The sequence below is a fragment of the Falco rusticolus genome, chromosome 1 (assembly GCF_015220075.1).
Source record: "Falco rusticolus isolate bFalRus1 chromosome 1, bFalRus1.pri, whole genome shotgun sequence".
Taxonomy (NCBI): Eukaryota; Metazoa; Chordata; class Aves; order Falconiformes; family Falconidae; genus Falco; species Falco rusticolus.
In genome coordinates, this window is record NC_051187.1 from 36,609,883 (window position 1) to 36,628,894 (window position 19,012).

A 19,012-nucleotide genomic window follows, 5' to 3' on the forward strand; every position below is an offset into this window, starting at 1 on the left:
ACGCAAAGCCTCCTCCACTTTGGGAAAGAGCTGGGAGGATTTCCAAATGCCGCCGCTTAGCAGCTAATCCCCACCATCCTGGTAATGCGCTGGAAGTCGATCTGAAGAAAGTTCAAGGCTTGCGTCCCTATAAATCGCATCGCTGGTTGCCCTCCCTCTGTACAGCATCTTCCGGCTGCTGACAATGTCTGATCTGTTAATCCCCCGCAAGGCCGATGGTGGATGTTGTGTTGAGAAAAGCTGAATAAATTATCATTATTTTTTACCTGTAACCTCCCTGGCTCCTGTGACACCCATGCTGTGACCTGCCATGGCTGGCACGGGGACTCGGGCAACCCCCAAATGCCTTCTGCAAATATTTGAGCCTTCAGTGCTCCGTGCACGGACCTGCGCACCGGAGCAGTTTACAGGTAATGCTTGGCAAAGGCACGTTGTTTTTAAAGCCATCTCTGGGGAGGCTGGCAGTGTCCCACAAACTTCTTGCTGAGCAAGTTCCTGGCAGCCACAGAGGCAGGAGACCATGGTAAAGGGCAGGGTGGCCTTTGGTAGCAGAGCATTGCCCTGCCCTGTGTTTTGGGCACAGGTTTGCTCGGTGCACTGAATGCCAGCACAGCTCCGGTTGCTGTTAGCAGGGCACGTCAGCAGTTTGGCTCAGCCGCTCGGCACTCTGAGCCGTTCCCTCTGTAGCAAAGCTCTTGGCAGCACAAATTTAAGTCATTTGGGTTGGGTTTGTTTTTTGTTTGGTGTTTTGGTATTTTTTTTACAAACCCCACTTTCTCAGCAGCACCTTCTCCCGTGGCAGAGGGTGAAGCCCTGCTGCGGGGGGAGGGAAGCGGGTGACAGGTGGGTTTCGGCTGTTTCGGTGAGGGGCAGCAGCCTCTCGCCCCTCTTCACCCACGCTGCGTCAGCACCGTGAAGACACTTCTCACTTAAATGGTGTGTGCCCACAGCTCCTCTGAGTCACACTTGTTAGCAGAGAGCTCGTAATTCTTCAGTTTTTCAAGTACAAATGTCTTTGGAAAAGGGCATTAAATAAAACACTTGACTGAGGTCCCGGCGGTGACTAATTCCCGTGGTACGTCCCGCTCCAGCGTTAATCCTGCCGAGCTCGCTGCAGGCTGGCAGGTTTGCAGGGATTCTTGCAGGCGGAGGAACAAAGGAAAAGCCGAACGTTGCACCAGAAGAGCTCGAAAGGGGCAAGCGTGGGCTGCAGCGGTGCCACGGTGGGGATAAACCCCAGCATCCTCCTGCTGGGTGCCGGCGTTCCCCATGGAGCACTTGGGTGGGAGCTGTGCTCTCAGCCCAAAGCAGGGTAAGGCCCAAAGCATGGGGTGTATCAAAACCGACAGCTTCTGCCCAAAAGTTGCAGAAGAGGTTTGAGGGGAGGAAATCCATGTCCGTGGAAGAGCCGGGAGAGGATTTTGCCCCAGCAGGGATGTTCCCTCTCAAGGAGGTGGCACCTCGGAGGACTCAAGGCAACTTTTACAAATCTGCATTTACAAAAATGCATTTGTAAAAAAAAAAAGGCAAAATACAAATCTGTATTTGTAAGCATATTGCCTCCAACCAAATTAAAACTGGCAATCCCAGTGCTCTGCTGAAGAAGTAACCCTCCCAAGCACACCTTCCCTGGCACACTGTGAATACCCTATACCCAAACCACATGAAAACCCCCAGGCTGCAGCAGCGATGCTGGGGAGAACCAGTAAGCCCCCTGGGACCCCACTGCTGAACCATGACCCCAATAAACCTTCCCCGTGAGTCCCTCTGGGCTCAGAGGAGATGGAGGAGCACAGATCTCCTGGGGCCAGCATGGCACTGTTGCTAGGGCTGACCTTGCCATGCAGCTGGGGCCGAGCGCTGCCGTCGCCACCTTTGCAAAACAACCCTGGCTTTGTTTGCTGTTGGGTACCAGCTGAAAACACAGCCCTCAGAGGGGACTTTCACAAGATTAAGCAGCTCTTCCTCCAGCTTTGCCTTCCCCCTCCTTACCCTGAAAGCCCTGGGAGCTGCAGAGCAAGAGGCAGCCTGTGCGCCCCGCCGACGAAACGGCTGCAGGACTGGGCATAACTAATTAGAGCCTCTATAAAATGACATCTATTTCCACAGATGGAAAGCTGCTTCCTCATTTTATGGCTGTTTCAGTTATCTCAGAGGTTGCATTTGCATTCCCGGCTTTGTGAAATACCCTTTTGTTAACTACTTTTCATATACTTTTATGAAGTCGGCCACTGAAACGGGCTCATTTATCTCGCCAGTGACAAGCTGAGAGGCTTGCCCCAGAGCTGCGTGCCAGATGCCAGGATTGTAAAATAATGTTTGGCTTGTCTGGTGTTTGGAAAGGAGACAGAAGGTGCAGGGCTGTGAGAAGAAAGTCCCAGGCTGCGAGAGCCAAGGTCTGGATCTTGACAATTTCAACAAAAATGTCCAATCTGTTGCTTTTGGGCAGCTTGCAGGAGCTGGGGAGGATGCTTTTGTCAGCGGCCATGGGATTGGACATCTCCATCTTCATCCGATGGGAGCAGAGTGTGAGCATCCAACCTACTTGAGTTTTATCAGCTGCATCCCCCCTCCAGCAGTGCTGGGCACGCATGTGTCCCTGCAGGCAGGGAGGGCTCTTGGGGACACCCCTGCTGCACGGGCCAGCACAGCAGGGGGTCCCCAGGAGTCCCCCCTGCCCATGGGGAGCCTGGGGACACCCCAAAGTTGCTGTTCCAGCTAAGCCTGCTTCAGCCATGCTGTACGTTTACCCTCCATTAGCAAGATCACGAGCAACAGCAGCACTAATCGATCGCCATCGTTATTGCTATGAAATGTTTGCAAATTCAATGTTTCCTCTCTAGCATAAACAATCAGGGGTTTTGCTGGTCAGCTGTTTTTCAGGCACGTTTCTACCATAAAGACTGTGAAATGCTAGCTAACTGCAAAGTACAATGCAACAGATTCCCTTACTCCTGGCAGTGCAGCTGCCTTCTCTCCACGCAAGGTTCTGGAAGCACTTGAAGCAAGCTGGCACACCTTGGTGTGCGCTGCCATACAGCGGGGAAACCTTCCTGGGCCATTTTTGTCTGTTTAGGGAGTGTGCAAGATGCCTGGGGACGTTCCTGCAGGTGATATTCCCATTAGCCTTTCTGTTGCACCTACCGCTCAGGGTGCTGCTCACCTCCCCGCTGCTCCATGCTGGCCACGGATGCGTGAGCATTTCTAAATACCAGAAACAGGGCAAGGAATTTGGCATGTGCTGCTGGCAGTGTGGGATTTGTGCTTTCAGCAGGTTTTGGTGTTTTGTGCCTTGAGGTCAGCACGCTGGGGCCACGGAGCATGGCTGGGTGGGCTTGGCTGCCCCAGGGCATGTTCCAGGGACCCCAAAGGATGTTATGTTGAAAAAACGGTAATTCTGCCATGGGTTCAGCCATCCCTCCATTGCAGGAAAATTATTTTTGGTGATGAGAAGCCATACCTTTAAACTCAAACTTTGAAAATTCAGAGCACAGCCCAATTGTTGGGGGGGAAATAAAGTCCAAAATACATAAATCTCTTTATTTTCTGCACCACTGAGTCTGTATTGGCCTGTTAGTTGATGCTCCTGAAGGTATCCGCTGGGATGCAACTATTATACATCCAAACTGTCACAAATGAAAACGCTACTTTGAAAGACAAAGGGTAATTTATTGAGAAAAGGGTGTCATTTAGGTGGAAGGATGGAAGGAAGAGAGACAGTCACTGCAAAGCTGCCAAAGAGAATACCAGATCTGCTGATAGTCAGGGAACAGCTTTGAATTTCCAAGGCTGTCCTTGAGGGATAAGAAAATAAAAGCTAAGGACAAAAAAGAAAAAAAAAAAAAAAAAGTCTTAAATACAGTGACAGCAAAAACCTGAAGGATCACAGTGAAAAATGGGACTTTCTCCTCCCTAACAATAACTGAGAAAAAGATAGGAATGTAATTTGTAAAAGCTGTTAAATTGCCACCAAAAATTGTAAGCTGGATGGAGAAATGACACGGAAGAAAAAGAGAAACAAATGCATACCTGTTGTTCCTGGAGCATTGCTTGAAAATGGGACTAGATGATGGACAGGGTGGAGGAGAAATGGAGCTGAGGAAGGGAAGAGCTGGGAGAACCCACCCGGTTCGGCTGGAGATGGGAGCTGGTCACCGCAAGAGCTTTACCCGGGAGCTGCTGCGGGCTGTGGGAGGGCAATGGTTTTGCATGTCTCTAAAAACACAAACCCATAGATCCATCTTTTTTTGTTTGTTTCTGAATAATAGATCATCCTCCCTGCCTTGGAGAGAGCTTATTTATACAAAAACGGCACCGAGGAGCCAGGCCTGGCCAACTTGCTCCTCTCGGAGCTCAGGGCTCCAGCAGGAACTTAATGCCAGGACGGGCTCCCCACTGGCAAACTTTGGGGGAAAGGGATTGCAAACGGTTTGGAGAAAGGCCTGATGACCTCTGCAAAAGCCTTGCCCCAAGGCTTGCACTTGCACGCTGTGCCACTGGGATGAGGCATCTGGGCACAAACGGCAGGGTAGGGAGACCAGAAGAGATGGGGTACCTCCAGCACCAGCAGGATATGGCCCTGCACAGGTCCCCTGTGAGCCCTTCCCAGCCCCTGAGCATCCTGACAGAGCCAAACGCACTTTGGTTATTTTAAGTCCATTAAAACAAGGATCTGCCGGGGAAGCGGAGTGCGTTTTGGGCACAACTCCAAAGCATTACAGCATTAAAGCCTGCAGGGCTGGGTGTGGGATTGCTCCCACTGTGCCCACCTCAGTCCTCAGCAGCGCTTGCAGCATCTGGATTGACTCAAATTAAATAAGTGGAGTGGGGGGGGGACGGGACGGACGACGTGTCTCAGCTGGGACCCGAAGGCCCTAGCAGGCCCCAACCTGCTGCAGGCAAAGGCTGAGCAGAGGCTTTTCCAAATGCAAACCGACCGGCAAAACCAATCAAGCACCATTTTCCAATGCAAAAGCATCGCTGTATGGATGTAGCAGCACCTAAGCATGAAGGCTGCTTCAAAATGCCACTTTCATATTTTTCACACGGTGATTGTCCAGCAGATATTTCCCCTCAAGTCCCCGGAGCTGAAATCCCGGTGCTAGATGAGATGTCACTGCTTGTATTAGGGAAGTCATTGAAACTAGTTCTTTCTCAAACGTTCTACTTGAAAACACACTCATACACCCAGGTACAGCAAAAGCAGGGTCATCATTACAAAATTGTGCTATTTCTCCTGGCTGTCTCAAAGACAAGGTCTTGGAATATTTCTTTTCAGCTGGAAACATCTATGATTAAGCTGCAGCCAACGAGAAAAGTAGCAGAAATTGCATTTCCAGCTCCACAATTTGGCAGGTTGGTGGGTGAGCACCTCAGGCCTGGCCCACCACAAGGGTGGGATGTTTTTGGGGAATACTGCAGCCTGCAGAAAAGATAAAGCCAAGAAGGAAAATGAGGAGGGGGGAGCCTTCCCAGCTGCAAACGTCCCCCGCAGCCCCGAGGCTGTGGAGCCCCGCTCTGCCCTCTCATGTCTGGTCACATCACTCTAAATGCAAAGTTATAATAGCAAAGTGTTGGACAGATAAAATGCAGTGAAATAATAGCAAGGGTGATGTTTTTTCAGGGTTGAGAGGAAAGATGGGGAGGGACAGAAGGAGGGAGGGAGGAGGTGTTTCCAGTTACCCCATCCCTTTGGAGAACTCATGGAATTCAAATGCTTGGAGCCATCGTGACAGGCTAAAACCCCAATCTGCTGGAAATCACACACCTCGGATAATGCGCCGCTGCTGCCGATCGTCTGTGTATTTTCGGGCTGAATAGATATAGTATTAAACCCATCTTGAATTCTCATTTGCCGCCAGTTACTGTTGTTTGACAAGGTTTGAGTGAAATTTGAAAGGCTTTTACTGGGAACGGCCCTAGGAGGAAGGGTTGATGGCATGTTTCACAAGGGTTGAGCAAGGCTGGGTGCTCAGCACCTTGGTGCATGGCCCTGCACATGGCTGAGTACTGATGGGCTGGTGCACGGCCACGCGCAACGCTGGGTGCTGAGCTGCTGGTGCACGGCCCCGTGCAAGGCCGGGTGCTGGTGCGGTGGTGCACGGCCCCGTGCAAGGCCGGGTGCTGGCGCGGTGGTGCGCTGGTGCACGGCCCTGTGCAAGACCGGGTGCTGGGCTGCTGGTGCACGGCCCCGCGCAAGGCCGGGTGCTGGCGGTCTGGTGCACGGCCCCGTGCACGGCTGGGTGCCGACGTGCTTGTGCACGGCCCGGTGTTCATGTGCTTGTGCACGGTCCCGCGCACGGCCGGGTGGGCGCTCAGCACCCTGGCGCGCGGCCCCGCGCGGCGTTTCCCCGGGCACCCGCGGCCGTTAGCTGTCCCGCCGCGCCGGCGGTTGGCGCCAGGTCTCTGAGGCGGCTGAGGAGAGGGGCCGCCCCTCGCTCCCCGTCGGCGCCCTGAGGAAGGAGGTGGGGGCGCCTTAAGCTGCTCCCCAGCGTCTGGGAGGCGGGAGGCCCTCGGCGTGAGCACTGCGGGCAGGGGAGGTTTGTGCCGTTGTTAAAAACAGGTTTAAAAGGAAGCTGTACTTTTAACGAGACCCTTCGGAGGGAGGTGAGCTGGCTCTGGTTGTTCCCCAGGTGACTGAGTAGGTTTTAGGGGTCCTGGCCCTTAAGGATTGGTGTCTGTTGTTTGAGGGTCTGCTGAGGGGAATGAGACCTCATGTAGTGTTAGCTAGCAGTTGGTTCTTCTGCTGGGCTACCCATTAGAAAAAGACTTGCTTCATTGGGCAGCAAGTGTGTGTCTTCATGACAGGGAAACTAGAGCTTAATAACTTAAGGAGTAAAAACACCAAGGTGTTTCCATTCTGGAAGGATGCCAGTACCAGATGTATCTAAAAACTGAGAGTTGAAGCACCTGTGGTACCAGACCCACCTAAAACCAGCAGACTCAAGGCACCTGTGGTACCAGACCCACCTAAAACTAGCAGACTCAGGGTGCCGGTAGCTGCTGAAGTGTTGGATCCTTGAGATTTTGTGTGCATTCAGGCTTTGCCTGGCTTTGCTCAGAAGTATGGAAAGGTCTTGGCCAGAAGCAGAACAGTTTACAGAAGCATTGAGCCTCTAAGAGAACAAGTGTTCTGGGAAAACTACCATAGGAGGCAAAAGCATTTCACTCAGGGACATTTCACCCCCGTTGGGAAGCCTTATCAGGAGCTTGGAGAGGTTCTTTACACAGACCTGAAGAAACTCAGCCTCTATGCTTTGGGGCAGCTTGCACAGGTAGGCCTGACATTCCTGGTTCTACTTTAAATAGAAAAGCAGGGAGGCTATTCTTCTCAGTAAATTGCAAGCCCCTGTTTCCAGGGAAAGGAATCATTATTTCTGTTTAAAGAAATGTTTGAAATGGTATTCCATGCCTTCCTGTGAATAATCAAAATTTGATACAGTATTTCATGATGGTATAGAGCATTTGTAAATAAAGCGGGACTGCTTTGATGTGTGTATTGTGATTTTTGAACTGGCTTTTGAAACTGGTCTTTAGAGTTCTTGATGAGAGTGCTTAAAGGGAGCAGAGACAGTAGCAGGCTAATGAATGAAAAGGAAAAATGAGATAATAGAATGTACTTAAGGGGTAAGGTAGCAAGCCTTGAAAATGGAATGATGAGGGCATGAGGGTAAAGGATGGGTTAACAAGGAGGAATGATAAATGATGGCAGTTGAGGGGTGGTCGAACAGCTGGGCACAAGAAGGGTATAAAAAATAAAAAGTGTTCATAATACATCAGTAGGCATGGCTTTGGAGGTAGTGGATTAATTATTTTGTATTTTTCTTTGCATCTGTATTTGGGTTTCAGGAAAGTGTAAGGGGATTAGCCAGGAGCGTCTGTGATGGCCTTGGTTGTGTGGTGGTTATTTCATGGTTTCCTTAGTGTTGCACACCCACGAACCTCATGGATCTTAAACTGTCTCAAGTTGCTTTTAAGTCGAGCTTGAATCATTAAACCACAGGGACAAGAACTCTGTCACTGATGCTGCTTGAGGTGAGCTTGCAGTGTTGTGCCATTTGTTTTCTTTTCCTCAATGCTGTTGGCTCACATAAGGAAATCTGAAGCTGAATTTTCTCTGCTGTTTTGTTCTGAGAGCAGTTTTCCGTGTGGAAACAGAGGGAAGTTTCTCCAGCCTATCTGTAACATCAGGCTATGTGATTTGAGCCTACGCTTTGCTATGTGCTTTCTAATGGAGTGCACAAGGGATGGTCTCTGACAGTTGCAGCAGTGTGGTTATTATTCAGGGTAGGCAGAAAAATATTCTGTCCACCCACTACTTAATTTTCTGCTCTGATTGTGTGTGTTGCATTCAGAACTTAAAGTTTTAGATCAAGTGTTTCAAGCTCTAAATAGACAATGGGTGGCATTCACTTTATTTTTACATACTACCTAACACAGCACCTTGCTGGCGGTCTTCAGAGGCATGTTTCTCTAAGTTAGGCAAATGTTGCCAGTGTTCTTGTTTTAACCCTTGATTTCTAAAACAACCTTCCTTCTGAATTAGAAGTTGCTTGAAAGATATTTTTCAACTGCAGATACACTCTTTAAATTTCAATAATCTTGAAAATGTTGGTGAATTTGTGCTGGTGGCTGTTTTGGTATTGAAAAATGATGTCAGGATTTGATCGTTAAAGGTGCTCTGAAACCCAGCTGGAACTCATATACTTTTGATTTGGTTAAGTAGCTAATTTATACAGAAAAAACCCTATATGTAGGTCACTGAATGTGTGGGTTTGACTTATGCTTTAGATTAATGAAGCTGTTGGAGGGGATGTAGTCACACCTGTTTTTCTGTGTGGGGAGCAAGGCTAAAAGCATTACAGTGTCTTGAAAATCTTAGAGTAACGATTTTTTTTTTTCTCCTTTCCCTAAAAGGCAATGATTACTACACTGAAAAACTAAAAAAAAAATCCCAAACCCTAAAAAATGAAAAAAAGTCCTAGCAATGGACCTGGCCTGTTCTCTGCTTCCCTCTCACTATTTAAGCTGCTGGTGTGCTTTCTGCAGAAAACTATGCATTCTTCAAAGATAGTGGAACAGAAATGTATTTCTATAGTCAAAACCTAAAAATACTTTGTATTACCTGTATTTTTGCTTTATATGGCTTATTTACCCCATTCTCACCCACACCTAGCAGTCCCCATAATATTTTGGATAACTGAGAAGACTGTAGGTATTGGGTGTGTCTAATTATAGGCATCTGAGAGGATAACATTCCTGGTAGTAAAAATCATGATCTCTGATTAATGCCTTTGCACTCATCTCTGCCTTCTGACTTAGTATTTTCTTCAGCCACAAGTACAGCTGATGATTTGTGATGATGAATGACAGTAACATTTGTAAACAACAAGATGATAAAAGGCCTGTGAATTCAACAGGACTTGAGTATGCTAATATCTGCTGGCGAATGCTACTTTCTTAACTGATGTTATTTTTAAAAAAATACATTTTTAAGAGCTAAAAACATTTGACAAGTATGCTGGGGTGGTTATACAAAGTGCTAGGGACATAGGATATTATATGTAATAATTGCATGTTTAGAATTTTTTTTTATATACTTGGTGGCAACAGATGTGTTTGGAAAAGCTGTGTGTTCATGGATGCTTTTTGTATCTTTATTAAGTAAATTTGGTATCTGAAAACATAGAGCTGATACTTGAATGTTCTCACTGTTGCATTGGAAACTGGTGGTCTGTAGTCCCCCAGAGAATGTGCTATCTGTCTTACCATGAAAACACCAAGTAAAGCTGGCCCAACCCACTTGAAGGATTGCATTCTACTGCAGTCCACTGGAACAAAATACACCCCATCCAAACTACTAGCAATAACAGCAAGGGATGGGGGAAGGTCAGGAAGTGTAGCATTTGTCTTTAAAAAAACCCAGCCAAACAATAAACCCCCACCCCCTCAACAAGGTGGCTTCTTTTACCCATCCTGTACAGCATTATCCAAGGATAACTGGGTGGCAAGCTTTCACAATGGTGTGCGTTTTGTGACCCTTAATGGCTTTGGATTGCTGGTTATCCCAACATTTATTCCCAGTAGTGTCTCTGTTTTCAGATGTGCCTTCTATGTGGTAGCTTTCTACGTGTGCTGTCTGCTCCCTGACACTATCTTTACTAGAATAATCCTGATAAGTTGAATGGGCTATGTATTTTAACCAGAGCAGCTATACCAAGTATCTTCCCAATGCATTTCAGGTTCTTACCTTTTCAAAACCACTTGGTGGGGGTGGGGGAGGAGACTCACCATGGGGCAGCCTGGTTCTGAGTGGTGGTCATGTCAGTCCACACACGTACTGCGAGGTAGAGCCCTTCAAGCTTCCATTACAGAGAATGGGAAGTTAACTTTGGTTTGAGGTTCCCCCCCCCCCCCAAAGGTCAGGTGCGCACTGCAGACAGCCCTGATTAATTGAAAGTCAAAGAATATAGCTATCCAGACAGTATTTTTGATTTCCTAAGTGTTCAGAGCAGTGTGTTAAAGCTCGCTTTCTTATTCCTTAATGTAATGGTGCATGGTGATGTTAGTCACCTTCTATCATGTTTATATAGCTTCTTTCCCTTAATTGCTCGGACAAATTCATTTGCAATACCTCTGAGGTGGCTTGTTGACTTTTTACATGAAAGAAAGGTGGCTTTTCTGACCAAGCCCTAAAAACACTCCAGGTCCACAAAACCTTGAGTATTATTAGTGTCAAAGCCTGCTCTGTACTTGTCATAAAATTCTGTTCTGTAATTCTGTGCTTTGGGTAAATAGGTCACTAGATAAGACTGACAAAAGCATCAGCAATGAGAGCTCTTAAGCTGGAAACTAGAGAAGAAAACAGAGCAGTTTATTTCTAGAGAAATTACACTGATGATATTTGTTATTGCTGCAGTTAGAGATCTGTCAGGGTTTCCAATTTAAAACCTTGCTTTCCAGAAGACTGAAAGCATGTATTTCAAGGGAGAACTTAACAATGCAAAGAACTTTTTCCTGCCAGCTCTCTGATGCGAAGGTCAGCCATAATTCCTGATGGGAAGAGCAGGAATGTGTTAGTGGTGGGTTGTCTTCCTATGATCTCCAAAATGGATAGGCTGTTCAGGCCAGACTACACTGGTGTGGTGACATTCCTAACACATCCTAAATTGAGTAACCATTGATTGCTGGTCATTGACCAAGCCTGGTCTCAACCTGCATCCAAGAAATGCTACGTCTGAGTCATTTTTAAAAAAATAACTTCATTATAGATTTAGAAGAAGCTTCAGAAATACCTTGAAACTTCCTATTTGAAGAATGTGAAACTTCAACAAAATGTTAGTGAGAAAGATGATAGCACAATATTTCTTTCCGTTAACTACTCAGCTGGCTTTGAAAGTGAAAAGCTACGACATACTAATACTTTCTTGAGGTTTGTTTGTGTTTTTTCTGTATTAGCTGTACAAGGTAGAATATAAGGGTGAGTTATTGCTGGGCTGGCTGTTATTCAGAAGTGCCAAAGCAGGGTAGAGATTTTCAGAGTCAAGTATTTCTTGGGGTAGTTTGGTAGATTGCTGGTGAAATTGGACCCTTCCACAGCTTCCCACTGCTTGCTAGAGGTAGTCTCCAAGTCTTTGTTGGTAAGCACGTATCTCTTTAACAATTAACAACGTATATCGGCAGCATGAAAGTGAGAATTTTGAGACGTGCTTTGTTTGCAAGGCTTAACTCAAACTTGGTTTTATGTTGTTTGGATTTTTTTCCTGCTTGTACTATTTTGTCAAGCTCATCATGTGACAATATGTCAGCTCAGGAATTACCATGTTGGTATGGGCTCGTGTTATGGACAGAATGAAGGGAACAAGCCGGAGCCAGGGAGGGTACAGAAGAGACTGTGGCAGTGAGTCATGCTTTCAGCTTCTCCAGTGATCCAAATTTATCTTGGTTGTCCTTGTGCACTTCTGATGAAAAATTGGGAATGAAGATGAGAAAGACAAAATTATGCTGGAGTTCTTTTTTCTTTTTTTTTTAAGCTATGACCACAGTGTATACCCCCCCCCCATACAAAAATCAGTGTGAAAATTAAAAAAAAAAGTATCTGCAAAACCAGTTTTTTCTTTACCCTTCAATTGCAATAGCTGCATAGATTGTGTCACGGCTTGCATAATCTTGGTTATCTGTTGCAGATCATAAACAAAACAAATTTATTGAGTGCACCACAGGTAATATGGGAAACTTTTAATTTTCAAGAAATTACTACTTTTTTTCTTTCTTTTTCTTTCTTTCTGAAGTCATGACAGTTTACAGCTGGCCATAAGCCTATATGCTAGAAATTCTCCCAGACATAAGATAAATGGGGTGTGCAAGAAGAGTCAGTAGCTGGAAAACTTTATCAATTGACTGCAGTTTATCACCTTGTTATTGCCAAAACATGTTAGTGATGTTAAGTACAGAGCATGTAAAACAAAAGAAGCAGGTGCAAGCACAGGGACAGTGTGATTACAATTTCAGAGTTCATAGTATCACATTGTAAGAAAGGTTCTGCTGCTTGTTACGGAAATGAAAGGGTGCATTGTTTTATGCCTCAGACCAGGCTGAATGTACCGTAAGGAATGTCGGAAAGACTTTGTCATCAGTGTATGATGCTTCCCTTTGAAATCCTACCATGCAGTGGCTATACAGGTATGCCTGACAGGTTTCCATGGAGATTTCTTGTACGTAATTAACATAGGTGGGTTTTGCAGATAGTTTTTCTTTGGTTAACATTCTCTAGTTTCCTTTTCTTGTTTTTAATAGGTAAAAGGGTTTTGTGGGTGGTTTGTTTTTTTTTTTTTTTTTTTTCTTTGGTGCTAACCAGATACAAGTTGAGGTGTTTGAGTCTTCTCTTCTTTCTGGAGTGAATGTACAGGTAAGTAGCTGTTCTGCTTTGTGTGTGGTGACCTAACTGTGAGTGTTATACCAATGACTGTTAAAATTTATGCAGACGTGGGTACCACTAGGCTTGCTTTAATCACAACTCAGAGCTGGGCCAACACCTCAGTGATTGGCAGAGGACAAAAGGGATGTAGTACAGCTTATGCATTTATTAAATTATTAGTCAACATCCAAAGTTTTTAGAAGTTTCTTTTGGTCTTTTCAGTTCTGTGAATTCATCATCTGATCCTTCCTCAGTTGATTTCTTCTATTCTGGTTCCAGTTTCTGCCTCAGTTTCAAGGTCGTCTTGGAATCCACTATCTTCTTTCCGATTGCTTTAACTTGCACAATTCAAAAAAATAACCTCAAGCACACCCATTCTTCAAATAAGCAATTCCTAATTATGTATACTAATTTTCTAAGAATACCTGTGTTTCTGAGAGCACCTGTGTATATAGATTGATCATCTATTGTTTTTTTCCTGTTCCCATGCAGATTAGCTTGACTGGGTTTTAAACCAGCCTTGGATTATGGCTGTAAGAGGGATGAAGCCTGGTTATGCAACCTCTGCCAGTTAGCAGCTTCAGCAATTTAAATTTCTTAATTCAAAATATGTTTTCTTTAACAATGACTTTTCCTACAAGCTCTGTAACCTCTGTTGATAACTTATGTGTGCAAGCTCTCAGCATGGTAATCATCAGGCAGGACAGAATTCGTGCATGTTACCCATCTGAGGTGACATCTTTGCTTTGCTTCTCATGGTAAAAAGTGATGTATGCTTCCAGCTTTCACAAGGGTCTTCGTTAGCACCAAGCAAGCAAAACTCTGGTCGAACATGTTTTATGGATAATGTTGATTTCCAGTAGATAAATGAGTTGCTCAAAAATAGTAGCAAATGCATTTCTTGTTGCAGAAGACAAACTTAGAGTATGTTTGAAAATGAACAGCCTAATGGCATGCATGTGTCTCTCTCATATGACTTTCTTCTCACCCATCCAAGGAGGCATCAACCCAGCAGACATTTCTGATGTAATGATAATGTATCATGATAATACTGCTTTTACATACACATTATTAAATGTTAGTAAGTATGAATGCATAAGGTTTGAGGACATATTAGAAAAAGGTGAATAAGCAGATTGTGGATAATTTGGCTATGGAGCAATGGAAAAGGGTATAGCTTTAGGTGACTGAACTAGTGATCTGGAGCAGTTTGGTTATGTGAGAGTGGCACTAAATGGGGGAGTAGAATGAAAGATAAACAGAAGCTGTGCAGCAAGGTGATAGATAATGGTGCTGTCATTGACAGAACCAGAACAGAGCAAATGATATTAAGAAGGAAAGGTCAATTTTACACGTTTTATCAAATTTGGATATATGCCTAAATTGCAATAGTGGATAGTTTTCTGCTTCCTTCAACAACTGTTACATCAGATTAGACTGTTAGGCTGTATACTGGCTACTGTTGGTTTTATTAATTAAGCTCCTTCCCCTTTGTTAGCCTGAATCGTAAATATATTTCTTTTAATTTGGTTTAATTTTTAAGAACCCATACTAAAAAGTTGAAAAATATCAGTCACGCCATTTTTGAGGAACTAAAAACCTTATTTGCACATATCCGTGGACACAATGGGGAAATATTACATCATATTGCAGTAATTCTAACAAGGGGATAACAACATTACCAGCCAAGTATTTGAGATTATTTAGCAGGCATAGTGAAGCTGTTGTTGCAGAATTTCTAAATTTAATTTTTTATTCTTATCGGTGATCTGCTCTGCCACTGTAGTCATGTGTCTGTTAGAAATTCTTGTCTATTTTAGAAGAGCAGCAGTCCTTCAATGCTGAAGTAGTTGGTTTTATTACTGTTAACCGTAACACTTAAGCACTCATGTACTGAGAGTTTTGTTGAAATGTTTTTCTTCATGGCTTTGTGAGACTGACAGTCATAACCTTTCTCATACCTTTGGAAAAAGCGCATTAGAAAAGTGAATTGTCTTAGCAAATTGCGTATGAAGAGTACAGACCTGGTGTTATAGTGAAGAACTTCCAGATTCTGAGCTCTTGTTTTTTCCTGCAGGTTTTCTTGCTTTGTGTTTTAGAGTGTGAAACAAAAATGGTGATATGAGACTAGAGATAGGGCATATGCTTATGGAACTATGTTTTTAAGATCAGGCTCTTCTTTTATTTGGTTGAGTGGTAGTTTTACTGTCTAACATGAGTATTCAATGTTAGGTGGTATTCCTAACCTGAGCCTGACTACATGAAAATGTTATGTTCTGTAAAAATAAAGGTTTTATGATCACTAAATTAGTTTGGCATATCTCTGGAACAGCAGCTAACCGGTAAGGTCCACACAATCTCCATGCTATTAAGTTCAAAACAGTCTAATCAATTTCAAAAGTTCAATTTCTGTTCCTAAAGGCTGCTTCCATAATGAATTAAGGGAAGCATATCAAATGTAATAATGCATTGTTATTAAGGTTTTAGTAAACTTGCCAAATGTCAGGCTGCTGGTACAGTCATGGTGCATTACACTTCTGTGATTACAACTTGAGTTGTCATTACAGCGAATTGCATTTCTCACCTAGGTTTGGGAATTGATCTGCAGTATGCCTGGGGCAGGAGAGAAGTGCATTACATAGGTTACCCTTTACAGAAAATATTCAAAATGTTAGATTTTTAACAGGTTTAATGTCCTCTTCTCTTAAATAGTGCATACAAATACTCTGTAGGTTATGTAATGAAAGAAATAGGCTATTCCTTGTATTTGAAGAACCTGGTGTGGCCCTGGCTGCAGTGTGGCAGGTAAAAATGACTTTTTGATAATGGAAAAATTTTGTCAAATGGCTACTTTTGGGAGAGAATGGGAAAAAACAGTTTATTTGACTAGAAGTGCTATGTAAGAAATAAATGGTCGTTACCGTTTATGGGTATGATGGGTTTAGAACTTGCACTGGGCAGTAAGATTAACACTGTTCCTAATTCATGAATGAGTTTCTGGTTCCTTTGTGTCACACTGATAGCACAAAGGAATGTTAATGCTGATCTTACCAGACAAGATTGGTAAAGAAATCTAGACTGGTGGATTTGTTTAGTGTCATGTTCAGTGGAGTTATGTCAGGAATGAATGTATGCCTACCAGAAATGTAAGAAAATGTTTCAGGTGGAAAAGCTGAGCTCCTTTGCGTACATGGAACTTAAAAAAAGCTCTGTGTATGTGATCACTAAGTAGGAAGTGCTAAGTATTTAATTAGGGATAGAGGAACATGAACAATGTGGACATTTTTATATCTACATGAAGAAAAAATGTAATCTGAACTAATGTAGACATGCAGGACTAGATTTGTAGATAGGCTGGGTTGTGCTTGTTTCTAGGAAGGATAATATATTTATAGATCAGTTTTACTCAAAATGATGCCAAAAGCACTTTGCAGGCTGAATGTGGAGGTTGTATCAGCCATCCCTGGTTAGCTGTGGTCAACAGAGCAGAGCAATACTACCTGAGAGTTCAGGATAGAAAGTAATGAAGAATAATGTATCCAGCTGAAAAAAGAGAGGTGAACTTAACTGAGCAAACAGCAATTTAAGCAAGTTGAAATTTAGCCAGGACACCTTGCTAATTCCCCCCCGAACACTGCATGGCAGAGGAGGAATCATCCTTCTTGTGAAGAAAATAACAGTTTCAGGGTAAGTCTATCTGAATGCAAGAACTTTGAAACCTGTTCTTAAATTGAAATATTTCCCTGTGCAGGCAAAGTGAATGAAGGCATTCAGCAGCGGGGTGGTGGTGGTGGGGAGTGGTGGTAATTAAAGCTTGAGTTTGGCTTGCAGAGGAAAAACTATTTGTATGAAATCAGATTGGTGGTGTTTTGCTTTCCTTGAGACTGTAAAATGATGTGTCTTAAATTGCAAGCAGTGAAAGGCAGCACTTTCCATGGCTAGAGTAGCTTCTCGTTATTCATAAAATGCCTATAGAAAAAGTGTTGAATGCACAACAGCAATGTGGGGGAGGACTATAAGCAAGGAGAAGATAAAATGGAATAGCACTACATTCCTTGTAGTATAATGTGACCTTTCCATTAAATTAACATTATGCTATTTGCACAGAAGGAGAGCTAAGATAGTATTTTTAGGGGACAATAGTCAAGTTAATTAGGCAGCTATGTAACTATCGCTCTTTGCATTAATAGCTCAAAAGCAGGGTATGAGGAACAGAGGTATAATGTTACTTTGGATTCTGTTCATTTTGAAAAAGGAGTGTTTGTTATTTATGAAAACTAGGCTGTGACGTTGTTTGGGGTATTGTAGCCTGGAACCTGTTTTTCTGGTGTATTAAGATGAGAGATTTTAACTTAATTCCTCAATGACACTGTGCAAAGGTTTGCGTGTTCTCTCTGTTAATCTAATGGGTAGAAGAGACAGATTAAATATTTTATATGCCTGTCTGTCAATCTCAGTGGAGTCACAGTGCAGTTAAGGCACAGTTCTTCAAGTGAAACACTGCTAGGTTTAGGTCTGCAAGCATCTAACTTTATACATACCTAGACAATTCCATTTAAGGGTCAAAAGATGCTTTATAAAGCTGTTGTGACACATTTAAATTTGTAATTGCTCATTCATACACTGCATCCATTACAAATCTTCCCTTTTCAAGAATTACCTTGACTTCTTAGTAAGTTTCCTTACTGATAAAAGGCGAACTCTAGCTATACTACATCAGGCTCCAGGTAATAATCTGCAAGTTTGAAATGAAGAGACTGCAGAGCTGTTGGGGTTATTTGTAATATTTTCTCTGCTGCAATTAAAGTTAGGTTGCATTAAATTACAGAACCCAGTGAAGCCTCTGGCCAATCCTAGATATTGTGAGTTCTCTGCTGTGTCTTTGGCCTTGAGCTAATGCCTGTGGCACTTCAGGGAGGGTGAAATCATGTCATTCCTCATCTGTTAGAGCAGTCCTTGGACTGCAGTATTTCAGTCTGAAATGTATTTACTTCAATTGTTTTGGCCTCAGTGCTTCATTTCTCTCCTGCAGGTACAACCAGTGGTTCCCAGTGGTCAGGTAGCCTTACTTGTCTTCCATACTGAGGATCCTGATCTATCTAGGCGGCGTCATTTGGTCCCAATGTGTGTCAACGTTTCCCTCTTGGTGCTTCAGGAACCCTGTGTTTTTTAACTCTGTCTCAGTTGGTTCCTCCCTCTCCCCTCATTGTTTAACTGCTTGTACCCCTTGAATCTGTTACCTCTGAGTTCAGATAGAGGAAGACTTAGGGCTTTATTGTATAAAAAATGATCCTCATAGCTAATTGTTTGCCCTACTGTTTGGGGAGCTGGTTATTTTAAGAATAAATGAAGTTAGAACTATGGCCTAAAAATAAAGGACAAATATTATCTTTTTCAGTGGAGAATTAATGGCATAAAGTCAAACCTGTCATGTCTGACAGTTTAAGACTAGGACTTACACATGGCTGAATTCCCCTAGAACTAGGCTGATAACTTGTGTATTTGTGGTACTCTGACCCCAACTGTCAGGTTCTGCTGGTCATCTTGCTCTGTGGTCTGCCAGCTGGCTGGGTTGGTTATGTCAAAGCGACTGTGATGCAAGTACTGCAGGTAGTGAACATTATCTGGTGGAGCCTGTGTGCAAAACATTCCCCTTTAAAAATGACACATGAGACCCCAGCAGCAATGTTCCCCTCCTGTCACATAACCTGCTGACAGACACATGCTTGAATACAGGGCAATAGGAAATACTAAGCAAAGGTTGGTAAGTCTGGTCAGCGGTAACTCATAGGACTAGTACTTTCTTGCAGGTATAGTGATGTTGGCCGGTTTGTTGGCTGGCTGGTGAAGAATGGTGTGACTGCCTTCGGTTCATAATGGTTGAGTGTGACAATCTTAAGCCACGACGTAGTGGCAGTTTGCTAATGACAAAGATTTTTGCCCAGAATGGACTGAAGGAGATGGATTGTGGTCCATCTGCACCATAATGACAGCATAACACTAGGACTGAATTTAAAGAGTTTTATGTTCCCTTCCTAGATGTTTTCTAAAGCTACTATTTACTGCTCTATTTAGTGTTGATCAGTTATGCCAAAG

The 19,012-nt window shown here is 43.9% G+C and overlaps 1 protein-coding gene across 1 annotated transcript in view; it reads left to right on the forward strand.

Moving 5' to 3' along the window:
• Window positions 1-2,486: 2,486 nt before the first annotated feature.
• CCDC60 (coiled-coil domain containing 60) overlaps window positions 2,487-19,012 on the forward strand; it is a 66,804-nt gene continuing 50,278 nt past the window's right edge. The window contains 2 exon segments of the mRNA XM_037401859.1: window positions 2,487-2,526; window positions 6,922-7,274. Coding sequence (XP_037257756.1) covers window positions 2,487-2,526; window positions 6,922-7,274 — 393 coding nt within the window.